Source organism: Bufo bufo, chromosome 9 (assembly GCF_905171765.1).
Source record: "Bufo bufo chromosome 9, aBufBuf1.1, whole genome shotgun sequence".
In the NCBI taxonomy this organism is placed as follows: Eukaryota; Metazoa; Chordata; class Amphibia; order Anura; family Bufonidae; genus Bufo; species Bufo bufo.
The window spans coordinates 43,870-64,913 of record NC_053397.1 but is presented as its reverse complement, the minus strand read 5'-3'; the positions used below and the strand labels follow the sequence as shown (position 1 = coordinate 64,913).

The 21,044-nt window shown below is 45.0% G+C and overlaps 1 protein-coding gene across 1 annotated transcript in view; it reads right to left on the bottom strand.

Moving 5' to 3' along the window:
• The window catches only part of GGA1 (golgi associated, gamma adaptin ear containing, ARF binding protein 1), a 42,880-nt gene extending 23,596 nt beyond the window's left edge, over positions 1–19,284 (bottom strand). Inside the window, 7 exon segments of the mRNA XM_040406883.1 lie at positions 11,528–11,628; positions 11,729–11,789; positions 11,791–11,853; positions 13,716–13,815; positions 14,159–14,232; positions 15,788–15,869; positions 19,145–19,284. Of these exon segments, the coding sequence (XP_040262817.1) occupies positions 11,528–11,628; positions 11,729–11,789; positions 11,791–11,853; positions 13,716–13,815; positions 14,159–14,232; positions 15,788–15,829 (441 nt within the window). The 5' untranslated portion in view covers positions 15,830–15,869; positions 19,145–19,284.
• Positions 19,285–21,044: the final 1,760 nt, after the last annotated feature.

Below are 21,044 nucleotides of genomic sequence, written 5' to 3'. Positions count from 1 at the left end.
AACCTAGAATGTGCCGGCAGATAAGATCCATTTGGCCCATCTAGTCTTCCCAATATACTGAGTACTGTGGATTGCCCCCGGCCCTATCTTATATGAAGGATGGCCTTATGCCTATCCCATGCATGCTTAACCACCTCAGCCCCCTTAGCTTAAACACACTTAATGACCAGGCCACAATTTTACACTTCTGACCTACACTACTTTAACCGTTTATTGCTCGGTCATGCAACTTACCACCCAAATGAATTTTACCTCCTTTTCTTCTCACTAATAGAGCTTTCATTTGGTGGTATTTCATTGCTGCTGACATTTTTACTTTTTTTGTTATTAATCGAAATTTAACGATTTTTTTGCAAAAAAATGACATTTTTCACTTTCAGTTGTAAAATTTTGCAAAAAAAACGACATCCATATATAAATTTTTCTCTAAATTTATTGTTCTACATGTCTTTGATAAAAAAAATAATGTTTGGGTAAAAAAAAAAATGGTTTGGGTAAAAGTTATAGCGTTTACAACTATGGTACAAAAATGTGAATTTCCGCTTTTTGAAGCAGCTCTGACTTTCTGAGCACCTGTCATGTTTCCTGAGGTTCTACAATGGCCAGACAGAACAAACACCCCACAAATGACCCCATTTCGGAAAGTAGACACCCAATTCGCTGATGGGCATAGTGAGTTCATAGAACTTTTTATTTTTTGTCACAAGTTAGCGGAAAATAATGATTTTTTTTTTTTCCCTTACAAAGTCTCATATTCCACTAACTTGTGACAAAAATAAAAACTTCTATGAACTCACTATGCCCATCAGCGAATACCTTGGGGTGTCTTCTTTCCAAAATGGGGTCACTTGTTGGGTAGTTATACTGCCCTGGCATTCTGGGGGCCCTAATGTGTGGTAAGTAGTTTGAAATCAAATCTGTAAAAAATGGCCGGTGAAATCCGAAAGGTGCTCTTTGGAATGTGGGCCCCTTTGCCCATCTAGGCTGCAAAAAAGTGTCACACATGTGGTATCTCCGTACTCAGGAGAAGTTGGGCAATGTGTTTTGGGGTGTCATTTTACATATACCCATGCTGGGTCAGAGAAATATCTCGGTCAAATGCCAACTTTGTATAAAAAATGGGAAAAGTTGTCTTTTGCAAGATATTTCTCTCACCCAGCATGGGTATATGTAAAAAGACACCCCAAAACACATTGCCCAACTTCTCCTGAGTACGGGGATACCAGATGTGTGACACTTTTTTGCAGCCTAGGTGGGCAAAGGGGCCCACATTCCAAAGAGCACCTTTTGGATTTCACCGGCCATTTTTCACAGATTTTGATTTCAAACCACTTCTCACGCATTCGGCCCCTAAAATGCCAGGGCAGTATAACTACCCCACAAGTGACCCCATTTTGGAAAGAAGACACCCCAAGGTATTTCGTGACGGGCATAGTGAGTTCATGGAAGTTTTTATTTTTTGTCACAAGTTAGTGGAATATGAGACTTTGTAAGGAAAAAAATAAATAAAAAAATCATCATTTTCCGCTAACTTGTGACAAAAAATATAAAATTCTAGGAACTCGCGATGCCCTCACGGAATACCTTGGGGTGTCTTCTTTCCAAAATGGGGTCACTTGTGGGGTAGTTATACTGCCCTGGCATTCTGATATTACTTTTAACCCTTTGCCCCTCTAATTTAACACTATGTCCTCTTGTAGCAGTTTTTCTTCTTGTAAATCTTCTCTCTCTTTTACCTTGTTGATTCCCTTTATGTATTTAGCAGTTTCTCTCATCTCCCCTCTGTCTCGTCTTTCTTCCAAGATATACATGTTAAGGTCCTTTAATCTTTCCTGGTAAGTTTTATCCTGCAATCCATGGACCAGTTTAGTGGCTCTTCTCTGAACTCTCTCCAAAGTATCGATATCCTTCTGGAGATATGGTCTCCAGTACTGAGCACAATACTCCAGATGAGGTCTCACTAGTGCTCTGTAGAGCGGCATGAGCGCCCCCCCCCTTTGTCTACTGGTAATGCCTCTCCCTATACACCCCAGCAGCATTCTGCTAGCATCTCCTGCTGCTCTATGACATTGTCTGCCTACCTTTAAGTCTTCTGAAATAATGACCCCTAAATCCCTTTCTCAGATACTGAGGTTAGGACTGTATCACTGATTTTAATTTTGCTCTTGGGTTTTTACGCCCCAGGTTCATTATCTTGCACTTATCAACATTAAATTTTAGTTGCCAGATTTTTGACCATTCCATTAGTTTTCCTAAATCCTTTTCCATTTGGTGTATCCCTCCAGGAACATCAACCCTGTTACAAATCTTTGTGTCATCAGCAAAAAGACACACCTTACCATCGAGGCTTCTGCAATTTCGCTGATAAAGATATTAAACAATATGGGTCCCAGAACAGATCCCTGAGGTACCACACTGGTAACAAGACCATGGTCTGAATATACTCCATTGACTACAACCCTCTGTTGTCTGTCCCTCAGCCACTGCTAATCCATTCAACAATATGGGAGTCCAAGCACAAAGACTGCAATTTATTGATAAGCCTTCTATGTGGGACAGTATCAAAAGCCTTACTAAAGTCCAGATAAGCGATGTCTACTGCACCTCCGCCATCTATTATTTTAGTCACCCAATCAAAAAAATCAATAAGATTAGTTTGACATGATCTCCCTGAAGTAAACCCAGGCTGTTCTTCATCTTTCAATCCATGGGATTTTAGATGTTCCACAATCCTCTCCTCAAGTATGGTTTCCATTAATTTCCCCACTATTGATGTCAGGCTTACTGGCTATAGTTGCCGATTCCTCCCTACTACCTTTCTTGTGAATGGGCACAACATTTGCCAATTTGCTATCATCAAAGGAAAAATGAATTCCCAAGTTTATCAAGACATTTTGCAGGAGAACTTAAGGCCATTTGTCCACCAGCTGAAGCTCAACAGAAAATGGAGTGTGCAACAGGACAACGACCCAAAGCATAGAAGATAAATCAAACAGAATGGCTTAAACAGAAGAAAATAAGCCTTCTGGAGTGGCCCAGTCAGAGTCCTGACCTCAACCCCAATTGAGATGCTGTGGCATTAACCTCAAGAAAGCGATTCACACCAGACATCCCAAGAGTATTGCTGAACTGAAACAGTTCTGTAAAGAGGAATGGTCAAGAATTACTCCTGACCGTTGTGCACGTCTGATCTGCAACTACAGGAAACGTTTGGTGGAAGTTATTGCTGCCAAAAGGAGGTTCAACCAGTTATTAACCCTTAAGGACTTAGGACGTACCGGTACGGCATGGGTCCCGAGTCCTTAAGGACCCATGACGTACCGGTACGTCATGGCTTTAATTTGCTATTCCGGCGCCGCGGGGTTATCGGAACGGGATTTCGGCTGAAATCATTCAGCCGGCATCCGTACAATGCAGGGGGGGGTCATTTGACCCCCCCGTATCGCGATTCGCTGAAAACCGCAGGTCAATTCAGACCTGCGGTTTTTCCTGCGTTTCGGTCCCATTTGGGTGTCCTCGTACCCGAATGAACCGGAAGAAAAAAGACTGCGATCAGGAGGCGTAATAATACACCACCTATCGCACGTCCGAGGATTTGGCAGAGGCGCGGTGCTGGCCATGGTGCTGAAACACTGCTGTCCAGGGTGCTCGAATGCGTGCAGGGAGAGAGAGCGCGAGATTCAAACTTCCTGCGCTCCTCTCTCCCCTCGTCTTCCTGTCCAGCACCCTGACCGGTGCCAGGCACCGTTCAGCACCAGCTCCTCCGCGTCCCCATAATCGCCATCCCTCACCCTCCTGCCACCCATAGCAACCCAGAGTAGGTTAGGGGCAGTGAGGAGGAGAGGCACCGTTAGGAAGGGAAAGAAGGGAAAAGTTAGTTAGGAAAAAAAAAAACTTTTACACTAAACTTTCTTTGATCCATCTATCAGACCCCAGACCCCCCCCTGCCACTTGCCCCCCCCCAAGAGCCCCCCACCACCACCAGCTGGATTAACGGTTACACTTGTACGTGGACAACTTTTATACCAGCATTCCCTTGTTCAGGTCCCTTGCCGCCAGATCCACGTTCACATTGTGGTGGCAGTGCGGAAAATCAACGCGGCCTCCCTGCCTACCCCCCTCCAGGTACCTATCCCAGGGGTGAGACCCGTGCACTTACCAGTGGAAAACCTGTTGGCTGGTCAGGTATAAGGACAAGAGGGATGTCCTTGTACTGTCCACAATCCACGGTAACAGCACCACCCCTGTCCCTGTGCGAGGTACCCGCGGCAACGGTCCTCAAGCCCGATTGTATCGTCGACTACAATCGGTATATGGGAGGAGTTGATCTCTCTGATCAAGTCCTCAAGCCATAAAATGCCATGCGCAAAAACCCGGGCATGGTACAAAAAAGTGCGGTCTACTTGGTGCAGGTTGCCATGTACAACTCTTTTGTACTATCCCGAAGCGCTGGCAGCACAGGGACATTCCTCCAATTCTATGAGGCAGTCCTCAAGGACCTGATCTTTTCGGACCGGGAAAGAGCAGGCCGGAGTACCTCGGGAATTGGAGGCGCCCGGATCGTTTCCTGGCCAACACTTTCCAGGTGTGGTCCCCCTACTGGAAAGAAGGGACGAACCCAAAAAAAAAGTGCAGAGTGTGTCGCAGGAGGGGGATACGGAAGGACACCACACTCAGTGCGACACTTGCCCCGATCATCCGGGCCTCTGCGTTATCGATTGCTTCAGGGAGTACCACACTTCCATGGGAGTACTAAATTTTTATAATCCCCAACAGTCCACTAGAGAACATAAAAAACTATGGCTTTCAGACTTTGGAGACACGGAAAACAATTTTTTTCCCCAAAAAAATTTAGTTTTAGAGCAGCATCCTCAACTGCGGCCCTCCAGATGTTGTAAAACCTGTAACTCCAGCATGCCCAGACAACCTACAGCCATCAGCAGGGCAGGGTGGGAATTGTAGTTTTACAACATCTGGAGGGCCGCAGTTTTTAGGATGCCTGCTTAGTGTCTCCAAAGTCTGAGAGCATACATATTGGGCATCGTCGCGTGGCTAAAAGTCGTCGCTATAAAAATAACTTTTGACCAAACGCCTCGATGAACGGTGTTAAAATATAAAATAAAAACGGTGCCAAAACACCCATTTTTGGGCAAATTTTCCATTGAATCCTTTTTGCCGGTAATAAAGCAAGGGTTAACAGCCAAACAGAAACTCATATTTATGGCCCTCGATTCTGTAGTTTGCAGAAACCACCCCATATGTGGTCGTAAATGGCTATATAGCCGCACGGCAGGGCATAGAACGAGGGAACTTCCATACGGTTTCTGGAAGGCAGATTTTGATGGACAGTGGTTTATTGACACCATGTCCCATTAGAAGCCCCCCCTGATGTAGCCTAGACTAGAAACTCCAAAAAAGTGACCCCATCTAAGAAACTACACCCCTCAAGGTATTCAAAAGTTACTTTACAAACTATGTTAACCCTTTAGGTGTTCCACAAAACTAAATAGCGAATGTAGAAACAATTTTAGAAATTTTTTTTTTGTTACATTGCCTCAAAAAAGAGTAATATAGAGCAACCAAAAATCATATTTACCCCTAAAATAGTCCCAAAACAACAACCACCTTATCCCGTAGTTTCCTAGATGGGGTCACTTTTATGGAGTTTCTACTCTAGGGGTGCATCAGGGGGCTTGAAAGGGTACATGGTGTAAATAAACCAGTCCAGCAAAATCTGCCTTCCAAAAACCATATGACGTTCCCCTTCTTCTATGTCCTGCCGTTTAGCCAAATAGTAGTTTACGACCACATATGGGGTGTTTCTGCAAACTACTGAATCAGGGCAACCCACTTTTGAGTTTTGTTTGGCTGTTAACCCATTTTTTCCAGTATAAAGTATGGGTTTAAAATGGAAAATTTTCCAAAAAATAGAAATTTTAAAATTGTTTCTCCATCTGCCATTAACTCTTGTGGAACACCTAAAGGGTTACCAAGTTTGTAAACCAGTTTTGATACCTTGAGCGGGTGTACTTTCTTAGATGGAGTCCACTTTTTTGAAATTTCTATTCTAGGGTGCATCAGGGGGCTTCAAATGGGACATGGTATAAACAAAACCAGTCCTGCAAAATCTGCCTTCCAAAACCCATATGGTGTTTCCCTCCTTCTATGTGCTCCCGTTTGGCCAAACAGCAGTTTACGGACCACATATGGGGTGTTTTTGCAAACTACAGAATCAGGGCAACCATTTTGAGTTTTTGTTTGGCAGTTAACCCTTGTTTTACTCCTGGAAAAAATTGATTATATTGGAAAAGTTTTCCAAAAAATTGAAATTTCAAAATTGTTTCTCAATCTGCCATTAACTCTTGTGGAAGACCTAAAGGGTTAATACAGTTTGAAAAAAAAGTTTTGAATACCTTGAGGGGTGGTTTCTATTATCTAAGCCTCACAATATGACTTCAAACCTGAACTGGTCCATAAAAAGGGATTTTGAAGATTTCTGAAAATTTCAAATTTGCTTCTAAACTTCTAAGCTTTGTAACATTCCCAAAAAAATAAAATATCATTCCCAAATGCTACAAACATGAAGTAGACATATGGGGAATGTAAAGTCATCACAATTTTTGGGGGTATTACTAGTATTACAGAAGTAGAGAAACTGAAAACTTTGAAATTTGCTAATTTTTTCTAAATTTTTGGTAAAAATTGTATTTTTTTATGCAAAAAAATTAACTTTTTTGACCCAATTTTAGCAAGTGTCATGAAGTACAATATGTGACGAAAAAACAATCTCGAACGGCCCTGGGTAAGTCAAAGCGTTTTAAAGTTATGAGCACTTAAAGGGACTCTGTCACCACTTTCTAACCCCCCCTTTTAAAAACTATTGTTCTCTCCATGGCGCCCTTGTGATTACAAAGGTGTTGTTTATAACATAAATTCGCCGTCTCGTTTTGATAAAAATACCTTTTATCTAACCTGTCAATCTTGTGGATAAGGTGCCCAGGGCGTTTCTGAAGGTCTGAAGCTGCCGCCCGCCGACGTTGGTGCCCAGCTTCCTCCCCTGATCCTTTCAGCGCCGCCTGAATGTAAAGAAATCCGCCTCCGGCTCTCGCTGTGCGCACTCGCGGGATCTTTGAAAAGGAGGAGGGGCACTGAGCGAGAGCCGGAGGCGGATTCTTTACATTCAGGCGGCGCTGAAAGGATCAGGGGAGGAGCTGGGCACCAACGGCGGCGGGCGGCAGCTTCAGACCTTCAGAAACGCCCTGGGCACCTTATCCACAAGATTGACAGGATAGATAAAAGGTATTTTTATCAAACCGAGACGGGCGAATTTATGTTATAACAACACTTTGTAATCACAAGGGCGCCATGGAGAGAACAATAGTTTTAAAAGGGGGGGTTAGAAAGTGGTGACAGAGTCCCTATTAAAGTGACACTGGTCAGATTTGCAAAAAATGGCCAAGTCTTAAGGTGAAATAGGCTGAGTCCTTAAGGGGTTAAATCCAAGGGTTCACATACTTTTTCTACCTGCACTGTGAATGTTTTACATGGTGTGTTCAATAAAAACATGGTAACATTTAATTCTTTGTGTGTTATTAGTTTAAGCCGACTGTGATTGTCTATTGTTGTGACTTAGATGAAGATCAGATCACATTTTATGACCAATTTGGCAGAATCCATATCATTCCAAAGGGTTCACATACTTTTTCTTGCAACTGTTATACTACAGAGGACTGTATACTGTATATTACTACAGAGGACAGTATATAATTGTATGACATTGGGAAAAACGCAGTGTCTGAACAGGCGGGTAAGCCTGTTGCGGTTACTCCCTCGCAGGAACCTGCAGGGGAGAAGGTTTCTGAGTCGCCCAAAGAGCCTGTGATCAAAGATAGATTTGGGGTGGTGAAAGTCAGAGATCCCATGCTAGCCCGGGTAAGAGGTAGCATGATAGCCGCCCCCAGAGACTGAAAGAGTGTTACATGTTTGGGACAATTATGCGGATAATACGGACTATCAGGTGGTTCTCACTGAGGGGAATGTTGGGCACGTAATTTCCCTTTATGCTTGGAGGTTTTGAGTAATGGAGAACATTTCTGCAGAGTGACAAAACTCCTGCAGAACCTGTACCTGTCCCTTTAAATGATAATGTGAAGGAGCTGCACATTGAGAACAAAGGTGCAGATAAGATGCAAAGTGAAAGTGTCAAGTTACTTGAACAGCATAATGACAATGTGGATTTTTGCAAAAGATGTGAACTTGATGTTAAGGTGCTCGTACATGAGGTAAAGTGGGGCCGGGTTTCCTTTTGGTATCGGGACTGTGGGGTAACACTCCTGCAGCTAGTGGGTGAAATTCATGCAGAAGTGGTTTCTGGCCTTTTAAATGAAGTGACCATTAGAAACAATGGTGCTGATAAAATGCAAAATGAAAATGTGACGTCTTGATGAAATAGGTGATGATAATGACATGCCTTTTCCGTTGCAGGATGTGGTCGGGGAAATAGCGCCTGAAAGAAAAATTATAAAAAAGGCAGAAGCAATCCTACTTGGTGAACGTGCAAGAAAGAGTGGCAGTCCTAGAGGGTGTACCACACGGTGCAGAAGTGGATATGCAGTCTGCACAGTGTTCTATGACAATGAAGTCATGTCCCAAGTAGGGATAACTTGTCAGTGCCCCTAGAGGTCAGCGTTAACATGACACGAGCGGCATAAGTGAGTGACTTAATGCGCTGTGACCATTAGCAACTCCGAGATGGAAGCTACCAGGTCGATAAAGTCTTGCGAAGTTGAGGTGGTTACTAGTAGCGAACAGATGACAGTTGTATCTGACATGACGAGAGTTAAGTGGGGAGACTTCAGCCTAGTGTCTGAGACCCCATACCAGGCCGTGGTAAATGATCTGACATGTCGGTACCGCTGCAAGCAGTTAAGAGGATTCCTCCCTCTCTATACCCTAGATCTGATAAAGAAAAGACTAGCCTGTCTTCACAGAATCACAAAGAAAGGCTGCAGAGGGGCCAAGGGAGGAGACTCTGAAAGAAATGAGTGAGCTGAAGGGTCTACGGCCTGATATATCCAGGTGAAGAGCAAAGGCGCCAAAGAAATACAGAAGACAACGGAAGACACCTGTGCTTTGGATACAAGAGTGGGGCGCTTCCAACAAACTGGTGCGAAAAACGAAGAGCATGACCAAGCGAAGGCGTGTGCAAAGCCGTCCAAGTAGACAGCAGCCTGCTGGGGAAGGAATACGAGGAGTTGGATGACCAGTATGCGGATCCTGTCTACTACTGTGGGTTGGCTCTCCTGAATTCTTCCCGAAAGGAGAACCGTGGTCCTAAGTAAGCCTCTGGAGAAAATGCCAGAAGTCTACGAGTCTGGTGAAGTCCCTGTTGTCCCCGGTACCTCCTACCTCGATGAGAAAGAGGAAAAGGATTTAAGAGGGCAAGTATATGATGCGGGTCAAAGAAAACCAAGGCTGAAGAAGTTAAGGCCGAGGTGTTGGAGGACTTGAAATTCTCAAGTGGCGCAGTGACGAAGAAGCGGCTACGACGCGGAAAAACCCATTAAAAAAGCAGAGGTCTCTGAAAACTGCGCCAAAGTGGGAGAAACCACTGCTGGAAAGCTGGAAGAAGTGAACCGGAGGCACGTAAAAGAAGCGAGCAGGGATAAGCCTGCTCTGCTGAAGGAGCCCTCAAGGCAAAGGAGAAACGGTCGGGACACAACCATGACTGGGAACAATTCGGTCAAGAGCTGCAGCAGTCCAAGAAAGGACATGAGGAGCATGTGCACAAGCCAGAAAATCTAAAAAGAGAGCCTGCCGGTCGTATAAAAACATCTTCTGAGAGAAGTTCCAGAAACCGAATGCTTAAATGTGGAGAGGAACAGAAAAAAATAAAAGAGATGAGGACCACGGGTGCGAACGCGCATCACCCTTGCTCGTGAAAGAGAGTGTTCGCAGTTTGCTTCTACGCTGGATTGTCGTAGGCTCCTCTGCAATATGTCATAAAACGCACAATAGTGAGAGTACTCCGGCCACAGTTAAAATTCGGCTTTATTATACTCACAGAACTAAAATGATTTTTTCAGCATATTAATATAGCAATATTCTTCCCGCACAGCCCGACCGGGTTTCACATGTAGCTTCGTCAGGGGCGAGAATCTACCACGCCTAGGGTAGGAGGTTATTTAACCCCCTTCCCCCCACATGGCACAGCTGATGATTATATTACCCAACCAATTGCACAAAGGAAGTCTCCAAAGTACTCATATTCCAAAAAAAAAAAAAAAACACTTAAAACACAAATAAAAACACATTCCATTCATCTTTCAGAAATCACATACAAAATATCGCAATTATATAATTTTTTTTTCATGCTAACTCTCCCCATTGGGAATTGTATTACAAACACGGCTAGGTCAACCAATGACTAACTTCCAAGTGCTTCATTCATGAAGTCACACTTCCAGGTAGGTTCCCTCCCCCTACTGGACAATTCACTACTCCACACTTTCACTGCTCCAGCGCACTACAATGCCAATATTCCAAATACATTCAAACTAAGCAGGGCTTGAGGTCGAATTCAATATTCATCCCTTTAGGTTGAAGGGTGCTTTAATTTTATATATCCATTCTGTTTATTTGCATTACTGGGCCCCCACCCCGCCAATGGGGTTGACCAGTTCACTCCCATGAATTTTAGACCTCTAGGATTCTTCAAATGGTGCTTCTTAAAATGCATAGAAACACTATGTGTAGTTAGACCTTTTTTGATGTTAAGGATTGTGCTCCTGTATTAGTTTCCTGAGGGTTCTACCTACGTACTGGAGGCCACAAGGGCACTCCAGCACGTATATCACCCCTCATTCTCACAGGACAGGCCCCCTTTCACTTTTAAACTCTTGTCCACTTACTGTGGACTTTACTACCCCACACATGCTGCATTCTCTCTTTCAAGATTCTATTTTTGCAGCTATGCAAAAACCGCATATCATTTTTTTTGGGGACAGTCGGAATTGCACTGTGTACTAAACGTGTGTTCAAATTAGGAGCCTTGTTATATATAATTTCTGGCCTCCTAGGTATCTCCTTCCCTAGGATGGGGTCGTTCTTCCAGTGTTGCCCAATTCCTTTTAAGCGCGTTTTTGAGGACCCTGCATTGGCATTATATTGCGTCATGAACATGAAACGGAATCCCTCTCCTTCTTATTCTTTTTTCCACAATCACCCTCTATTTACAAGCCTCCAAATTATTTCGGCACTCTTCCAACTCCTCCTCATCATATCCTTTTTCCACAAACCTTTCTTTAATCACTTTGCTCTGCTTCCTATAATCTTCTACTTTTGTACAGTTACGTGCTATTCTTTTAAACTGCCCTTTGGTCGTGTACTGTGGCCAAAGTATCTGTGTAGTCCCAGCCTTATAAGATAAGTATAGTTTCTAAAATGTGCGTAGTGTGGGGACAGGAGGAAATGTAGTGACAGCTTCTCAAGGAAGACTATACAGGTAACAACAAAAAAAATTAGATACCTTTGATTTCTCGTCATCATCAAATATAGCATTTTTTGGTCGAGGTGGTAGAGGTGGTATCATGGCTTCTGCTGGCAATTTTGGGTCTTCCTTTACAATTCCTATTAAAGTAGTGGAATTTAATAGGGTTACAGATGATGAAATTATACTACCTTAAACTGATTACTAGTTTCCTCCCACCCAGGCATGTAGGAGACCCACCTTGTTTTTTCAGCATCTGGTAGGCCTCTGCTATTTTCACTTCACTGGGAAGTCCAAGTGTCCCAGCTGTACAAAAGCTCCAAAATCTTTAACTTGACTTTCTCTGGAGAGCGGCTGCCGAGGTACTAAACAATAAAGGTAATATGATAACAATTATGTCAATAATCTCCTATAGTATAAACCATGTATGACCACATAGCGCTCACCTCCAGTCAAAACTCCCTGTATGCAAAATTAAAACCGGACAACCATGCTATTAAATTCTACCTAAACGTCTGTGAAGACCCACAGCATACTTCTGTCCGACAAAGATTTGACCTGTCAGGTTGATAATCTCAGCTGATCATATGCCACTATCCATTGGCCCTCATTATCCCAATTACAATGAGCAGATAAAGGGTCCCGAGTTTATTTCAAGTCTGCTATTTGCATTTGGAATCTGTTGCTGTCAACTCTCAAGATGAGATCCAAAGAGCTGTCACCATAAGTGAAGTAAGCCATCATTAGGCTGAAAAAAAACACAACAAACCCATCAGAGAGATGGCAAAAACATTAGGCGCGGCCAAAACAACTGTTTGGAACATTCTTAAAAAGAAGGAACGCACCGGTGAGCTCAGCAACACCAAAAAGACCCGGAAGACCACGGAAAACAAACTGTGGTGGATGACCGAATAATTCTTTCCCTGGTGAAGAAAACACCCTTCACAACAGTTGGCCAGATCAAGAACACTCTCCAGGAGGTAGGTGTATTGTGTGTCAAAGTCCACAATCAGGAGAAGACATCACCAGAGTGAATACAGAGGGTTCACCACAAGATGGAAACCATTGGTGAGCCTCCAAAAACAGGAAGGCAGATTAGAGTTTGCCAAACGACATCTAAAAAAGCCTTCACAGTTCTGGAGCAACATCCTATTGACAGATGAGACCAAGATCAACTTGTACCAGAGTGATGGGAAGAGAAGAGTATGGAGAAGGAATAGGAGCTGCTCATGGTCCTAAGCAAACCACCTCATCAGTGAAGCATGGTGGTGGTAGTGTCATGGCGTGGGCATGTATGGCTGCCAATGGAACTGCTTCTCTTGATAAAAGCAGCAGGATGAATTCTGAAGTGTTTCGGGCAATATTATCTGCTCATATTCAGCCAAATGCTGGGTCCAAACTGCCTCCCTCCCCTTAGATTGACAAATGCACCTATGCACTCGTTCGCTAACACGGTGCATTGCGCACCCCGTCTTCTGCTGCTTGACGAGCAGCAAAGATGATTAGTGCACCCGGAATTTGAGGTGCCGTTTTGCTTCATCTGCAGTCACCTCCACTTCCAGGTGGAATGACGTCAACGGCGCATGCGCACTAATCAGCTTCGCTTTATAGTTTTAAAGGGGTTGACAGAGTTTTAAGATAACTCTCAAATAAGAGAAGGAGATTGTATACCCAACGTTTAGTCAGTCCCCATTTCCAGCGATACCGTTTCCAGTCCATGCCTCAAAATTTATGTTTGCATGCCGCAATGTGATGTAGCTGTATGCAGCTGCACCCAATCACTGGCTTCAGCGGGTACACAAGATGTATACCAGTAATCTAACTTAAAATCTAACCCTGCTGTATGTGCCCCAGTGTTCCAGCTACCTTCCATAAATGTGAATGGGACCACTGAAGAACCTTTCATTTACAGTACATCAGGACATTGGGTCCCTCAGAGAACCAAGGTGCTCCCAGAGGTCAAAGCCCAAGTAATATATAGTGTTATAATTTGTACAAAGAGGAGGTAACATGTGACAATCCCGTATTGTCAATGGAGAATACTATGTTACCTACCGTGTTACCTGTCACTGTAACCAGCACCTCTTATAATGAGATGACTGCCCTGGTATGATAATGTTTGCAGTGGCTGACCCCACCCAAAAATTCTTAAAAAATATGTTTCATATACAAATGTGATTAAAATAATCAGCCATTTTTCTGATGACGTCACAGCCTCTGCATTTACCTTTGGAGAAACTACTTTTATGAGCTCATTAAGGAAGCGGAACTTGCCGACTTCATTGTGAAATCTTTTGCCACAGCTCTTCATACATGCTTCTAGTACCTGAAAGAGATGAAATGTCTCATGACGTACAAAGACCTATAAATAAGGCATAAATCTACGAGATTAGGAGTTCAGATAGGTTTTTCCATTCCTTCTAAAACAGCAGCAATTTCTAGTCTTTGCTTTCTTCTAACCATTGACATGATGCGCAGAGCAGCAGAAGAGGAACACTTAGAAGCACCTTGATTTCTGAATGTAGACAAATGAGTTTTTAGTAACGATCATAGGATATGAGGATATATTGCACTATTTGCGTCTGCTCTGACTCTATCAGAGACTGAATAATGAGAGAGAAGAGGACATGGGAAAAGAATAGAGAAGTGATATAAACTGTTCTGTTACCAGTTAGTGCTTGCATCGCCTCCCATTCTTGAGGGGACTGTATTTTGTGAGCCAGAGTCGAGTTGCAAGCTGAGGCCTAATAAAGAAACAGGGGACTCAAATTATACCTTAGCAGAAACCAACAAAATCAAATCGAGCCCTGAACCTGCCAAGTAACAATGGCTTCCCCTGGATAACACTGTAACACCAGGTCATTCATCACAATTACCCTTTCAGATGTTCTGCAGTATTCTGGACTTTGAAGCTCTAAGGCAAAAATCTATTCTTATTTTTAATACAAAATATGACCACATTGCTGTGCACCAACCCAACACCATGAATGATCTGCTATGAACTCCCAGCCTGACATAACTGTTCTACTGTGGACTACCACCCTGACATGACGGCTCTACTGTGGACTACCACCCTGACATGACGGCTCTACTGTGGACTACCCACTCTGACATGATTTCTGTACTCTGGACTACTACCATAACATGACTTCTCTACTAAGGATTACCACCCTGACATGACTGCTCTACTGTGGACTACCATCCTGACATGATTTCTGTACTCTGGACTACCATCCTGACATGACGGCTCTACTGTGGACTACCACCATGACATGACGGCTCTACTGTGGACTACCACCATGACATGACAGTTCTACTGTGAGCTACCACTCTGACATGATTTCTGTACTCTGGACTACCAACCTGACATGATTTCTGTACTCAGGACTACCACCATGACATGACAGTTCTAGGTGAGCTACCACTCTGACATGACAGCTCTACTGTGTGCTACCAACCTGACATGATTTCTGTACTCTGGACTACTACCATAACATGACTTCTCTACTAAGGATACCACCCTGACATGACTGCTCTACTGTGGACTACCATCCTGACATGATTTCTGTACTCTGGACTACCATTCCTGACATGACGGCTCTACTGTGGACTACCACCATGACATGACGGCTCTACTGTGGACTACCACCATGACATGACAGTTCTACTGTGAGCTACCACTCTGACATGATTTCTGTACTCTGGACTACCAACCTGACATGATTTCTGTACTCTGGACTACCAACCTGACATGATTTCTGTACTCTGGACTACCACCATGACATGACAGTTCTAGGTGAGCTACCACTCTGACATGACAGCTCTACTGTGTGCTACCAACCTGACATGATTTCTGTACTCTGGACTACCTACCATAACATGACTGCTCTACTAAGGATTATCCCCTGACATGACTGCTCTACCATCCTGACATGACTGCTCTACTGTGGACTACCATCCTGACATGATTTCTGTACTCTGGACTACCATCCTGACATGACGGCTCTACTGTGGACTACCACCATGACATAACGGCTCTACTGTAGACTACCACCATGACATGACAGTTCTACTGTGAGCTACCACTCTGACATGATTTCTGTACTCTGGACTACTACCAATGACATGACTGCTTGTACTGAGGATTACCACCCTGACATGACGTCTCTACTGTGGACTACCACCCTGACATGATTTCTGTACTATGGGACTACTACCATGACATGACTGCTCTCACCCTTAATCTTAAATACTTTGACAATAAGAAATTATACAACTAATATATAATGATATATTGACCCTTCCAAGTCCGATTAAGCTGATCACAAAAGGCTTGAACATCTCACAGTCTTGCTCCTTGTTGAGTGGATTTGTTGCCGGTCTGTTGGAAGAAAGAGCAAAACTTTACTTCCAAAACATTACAAAGAGTGTTTAAACATCCGGTCATGAAAAAGACCGGTCCCATGTTCCTATTCTGTGATATTGTGACATAGAACGGTCACCTCCCATGTCCCTGTACTGTGATATTGTGATTTACAACGGTCACCTCCATGTCCCTTTACTGTGATATTGTAATCATAGAACGGTCACCTCCCATGTCCCTGTACTGTGATATCGTGACACGGAGCGATCGCCTCCCATGTCATTGTACTGTGATATTGAGATATAGACCAGTCACCTCCATGTCCCTGTACTGTGATATTGTGATTTAGACCGGTCACCTCCCATGTCCTCTGTACTGTGATATTGTGACATAGACCGGTGACCTCCCATGTCCCTGTACTGTGATATTGTGACATAGACGGTGACCTCCATGTCCTGTACTGTGATATTTTGACAAGACCGGTGACCTCCCATGTCCCTGTACTGTGATAGTGTGACATAGGACCGGTCACCTCTCATGTCCCTGTACTGTGATATTGTGACATAGACCGGTCACCTCCCATGTCCCTGTACTGTACTGTGATATTGTGAGATAGACCTGTCACCTCCCATGTCCCTGTACTGTGATATTGTGACATAGACCGGTCACCTCCCATGTCCCTGTACTGTGATATAGGACCGTTCACCCCCTCATGTCCCTGTACTGTGATATTGATGACATAGACTGGTCACCTCCCATGTCCCTGTACTGTGATATAGAGCGGTCACTTCCCATGTCCCTGTACTGTGATATTGTGACATAGACCGGTCACCTCTTATTTCCCTGTTACTGTGACATTGTGATTTAGACCAGTCACCTCCCATGTCCCTGTACTGTAATATCGTGATACAGAGCGGTCACCTCTCATTTTCCTTACTGTGATATTGTGACATAGACCAGTCACCATACCATGTCCCCTGTAATGTGATATTGTGATTTAGGCCAGTCAGTCACCTCCCATGTCCCTGTACTGTGATATCGTGACATAGACCGATCATTTTCCCATGTCCCTATAATGTGATATTGTAAACATAGACCGGTCACCTCCCATTTCCCTGTTCTGTGATATTGTCGATATAGACCGGTCCCCTCCCATGTCCCTGTAATGTGATATTGTGACATAGACTGGTCACCTCCCATGTCCCTGTACTGTAACATTGTGATTTAGACTGGTCACCTCCCATGTCCCTGTACTGTGATATTGTGACATAGACCGGTCACCTCCCATGTCCCTGTACTGTGATATTGTGACATAGACCGGTCACCTCCCATGTCCCTGTACTGTGATATTGTGACATAGGACCGGTGACCTCCCATGTCCCTGTACTGTGATATTGTGACATAGACTGGTGACCTCCCATGTCCTGTACTGTGCATCATTGTGACATAAGACCGTCACGTCCCATGTCCCTGTACTGTGATATTGTGACATAGACCGGTCACCTCCCATGTCCCTGTACTGTGATATTGTAACATAGATCGGTCACCTCCCATGTCCCTGTACTGTGATATCGTGACACGGAGCGATCGCCTCCCATGTCCCTGTACTGTGATATTGAGATATAGACCAGTCACCTCCCATGTCCCTGTACTGTGATATTGTGATTTAGACCGGTTACCTCCCATGTCCCTGTACTGTGATATTGTGACATAGACCAGTGGCCCCTCCCATGTCCCTGTACTGTGATATTGTGACATAGACCGGTGAACCTCCCATGTCCTGTACTGTGATATTTTGGACATAGACCCGGTGACCTCCCATGTCCCTGTACTGTGATAGTGTGACATAGACCGGTCACCTCCCATGTCCCTGTACTGTGATATTGTGACATAGACCGGTCACCTCCCATGTCCCTGTACTGTGATATAGACCGTTCACCTCCCATGTCCCTGTACTGTACTGTGATATTGTGACATAGACCGGTCACCTCCCATGTCCCTGTACTGTGATATTGTGACATAGACCGGTCACCTCCCATGTCCCTGTACTGTGATATAGACCGTTCACCTCCCATGTCCCTGTACTGTGATATTGTGACATAGACTGGTCACCTCCCATGTCCCTGTACTGTGATATAGAGCGGTCACCTCCCATGTCCCTGTACTGTGATATTGTGACATAGACCGGTCACCTCTCATTTCCCTGTACTGTGACATTGTGATTTAGACCGGTCACCTCCCATGTCCCTGTACTGTAATATCGTGACACAGAGCGGTCACCTCTCATTTTCCTTTACTGTGATATTGTGACATAGACCAGTCACCTACCATGTCCCTGTAATGTGATATTGTGATTTAGGCCAGTCAGTCACCTACCATGTCCCTGTACTGTGATATCGTGACATAGACCGATCATTTCCCATGTCCCTATAATGTGATATTGTAACATAGACCGGTCACCTCCCATTTCCCTGTTCTGTGATATTGTGATATAGACTGGTCCCCTCCCATGTCCCCTGTAATGTGATATTGTGACATAGACTGGTCACCCTCCCATGTCCTGTACTGTAAACATTGTGATTTAGACTGCGTCACCTCCCATGTCCCTGTACTGTGATATTGTGATATAGACTGGTCCCCTCCATGTCCCTGTAATGTGATATTGTGATATAGACTGGTCCCCTCCCATGTCCCTTGTACTGTGATATCGTGACATAGACCGGTGACCTCCATGTCCTGTACTGTGATATTGTGACATAGACCGGTCCCCTCCCATGTCCCTGTACTGTAACATTGTGATTTAGACTGGTCACCTCCCATGTCCCTATAATGTGATATTGTGACATAGACCGGTCACGTCCCATGTCCCTGTACCGTGATATTGTGACATAGACCGGTCACCTCCCATGTCCCTGTACTGTGATATTGTGACATAGACCGGTGACCTCCCATGTCCCTGTACTGTGATATTGTGACATAGACCGGTGACCTCCATGTCCCTGTACTGTGATATTGTGACATAGACCGGTTCACCTCCCATGTCCTGTAATATCGTGACATATACCGGTCACCTCCCATGTCCCTGTACTGTAATATCGTGACATAGACTGGTCACCTCCATGTCCCTGTTCTGTGATATCTCATTGTGTCTTTAGTAAACATAGTGATATCACAATGCACAGCTCAGTGACCAAGTTCCTCTGATGATATAACTGTCAAAGTTACAGCATAGCGGGCGCCATGTTTGGCTGAAGTGCCCGGCTCTGTGGACGCAACCTCCACCCTGCACTCACTGATCCGGGCTTCCAGACTCTCCTCTTCCATCCTCGGGTACTACGAGGGAGCTCGGTACTTCCGCCTAACACCGGGCACTTCCGCCAGGAGTGAGAGTGAAGCCACGTCACCTCCGCCCATACTTCGCCTTTTCGTTTCGTATCTTCCGGGACTGAAGCTCAGGGCGCATGCTTAGCGAGAGCTTACCTGGTTTGGTGACAAACGAGTTATGGCGGGAGACACGTGAGGAGCGTGTCGTTGTCACGTGATCCGGATACCACTGTCACATGTTAGCGGTCTGACGCCATGCTGCGTCTACTCGAAGAGTTTTGACAAGGGTTGAGTCTAAATCCTAGTGGGGTAAAAGACCTGGTCTCTCAGCCCACTAGGATTTAGCCCCTCTATATAAGAATGTTAATTTCTAGTGGGTTGAAGGACATTTTTTTATTATTAACTAAAGAGGTTTTTCAAGTGTAGGAAAGGCAGTTAGAAAAATAGTGGCAAAAAGTTTCCGCATACTTGCCCCGCCACTGCAGCTGTGGCTCTGAAGCCTGAGAACAGTTATTGGCTGCAGCAACACTTAAGCGATCATGCCGAGGTCATCATTGATCTTTAGATGACTGTAGACAGCAGGCACTGAACAAAAACCACTATAGTAAAGGAAGGTGTCATATGTCAGCTTTTTATTTTAAATCACTACAACAGACGTTTACTGGTAGTGCACATATAGCTTTTGCCCTTTTACTACTAGTGCCGAACATGTACAGTGCTGAAGCGATGGGTGAACATGGCGCCCACTCGCACGCGTAGAAGGCGCCATGGCTGGAGGGCCTCCGCTGTCTCAAACAGCAGAGAGCCACGGCTAATTTCTGTGACTGGCAATTATGGGTTAAGGGCTTAGGGGGAAAGGGTAGGGCTAGGAGGTTAGGGCAGGGGCGTAGCTATAGGGGGTGCAGAGGTAGCAATCGCTACTGGGCCCAGGAGCCTGAGGGGGCCCAAAGACCCTTGTGCCACATAAGAAAACACCAGTTCTACAGAAAGTGCTTGCTGGTCAAGTTACACCTCTGGCTGGAGGTAAGGAGTTAGGTCAAGAATTTATCTTTTGCCATTACAATTTTTGTCTCAGGCAGTACGAGAGCTATGTGCTTCCCTGCCCCTGGCCACAAAGCACTGAGGGAAGGGGGCCCAAGATGAACTCTTGCACCAGGGCCCATGAGCCTTTAGCTACGCCCCTGGGTTAGGGTTAGGCGTTCTTAAACACAGGGCCAATGGAAGGGGGACTTGGCGCTTTTGACGCTCAAACACGACCCCCTTGGAGAACCAGGATTTCCTTCCCTGGAGGCAGAGAAACGGGAGCGGCTGTCCCCTTACTCTTCTGCCCAGTGGGAGCTCCAGGGAAGCGGCTGCAAGGCAGAGGCACTTAGCGCTTCCTCCCCAGGAAAGCGGAGAACCGGCTGTCCCCCTGACTCCCATACCAAGTGGGAGCTCCAGGGAAGTGGGCTCGAGGTGAAGGCACTTAGCGCTTCCTCCACAGGAAGTAGAGAAACGGGAACAACTGTCCCCTGACTCCTATGCCCACTGGGAGCTCCAGGGAAGCAGCTGCGAGAAGAAGGCCACCCGTGAAAGTTGCAAACCCCTTGCCGCCCTCCTGGAAGCGTCCTCGGGCTCGGCCGCCCCTGCGGGTGACGGCGGCAGAGAACCGGAGGCGGTTTCATTTTGAAATAGATAACCGGAATGAGAGTGAACTCAATGGGCGCATCTGGTGAGCAGTTCCACAGGCTCGCAGGGTCAGGTGTGAGAGATGGATCTTATTTCTCTACATTCTGTAGTACACATTTTTGTCCACTGGATGGCAAACCTGATGTTTGAGCAATGTGTGCATTCTTTTGTTTAAGGTAAATAGGGGAGGGGGAAAATGGG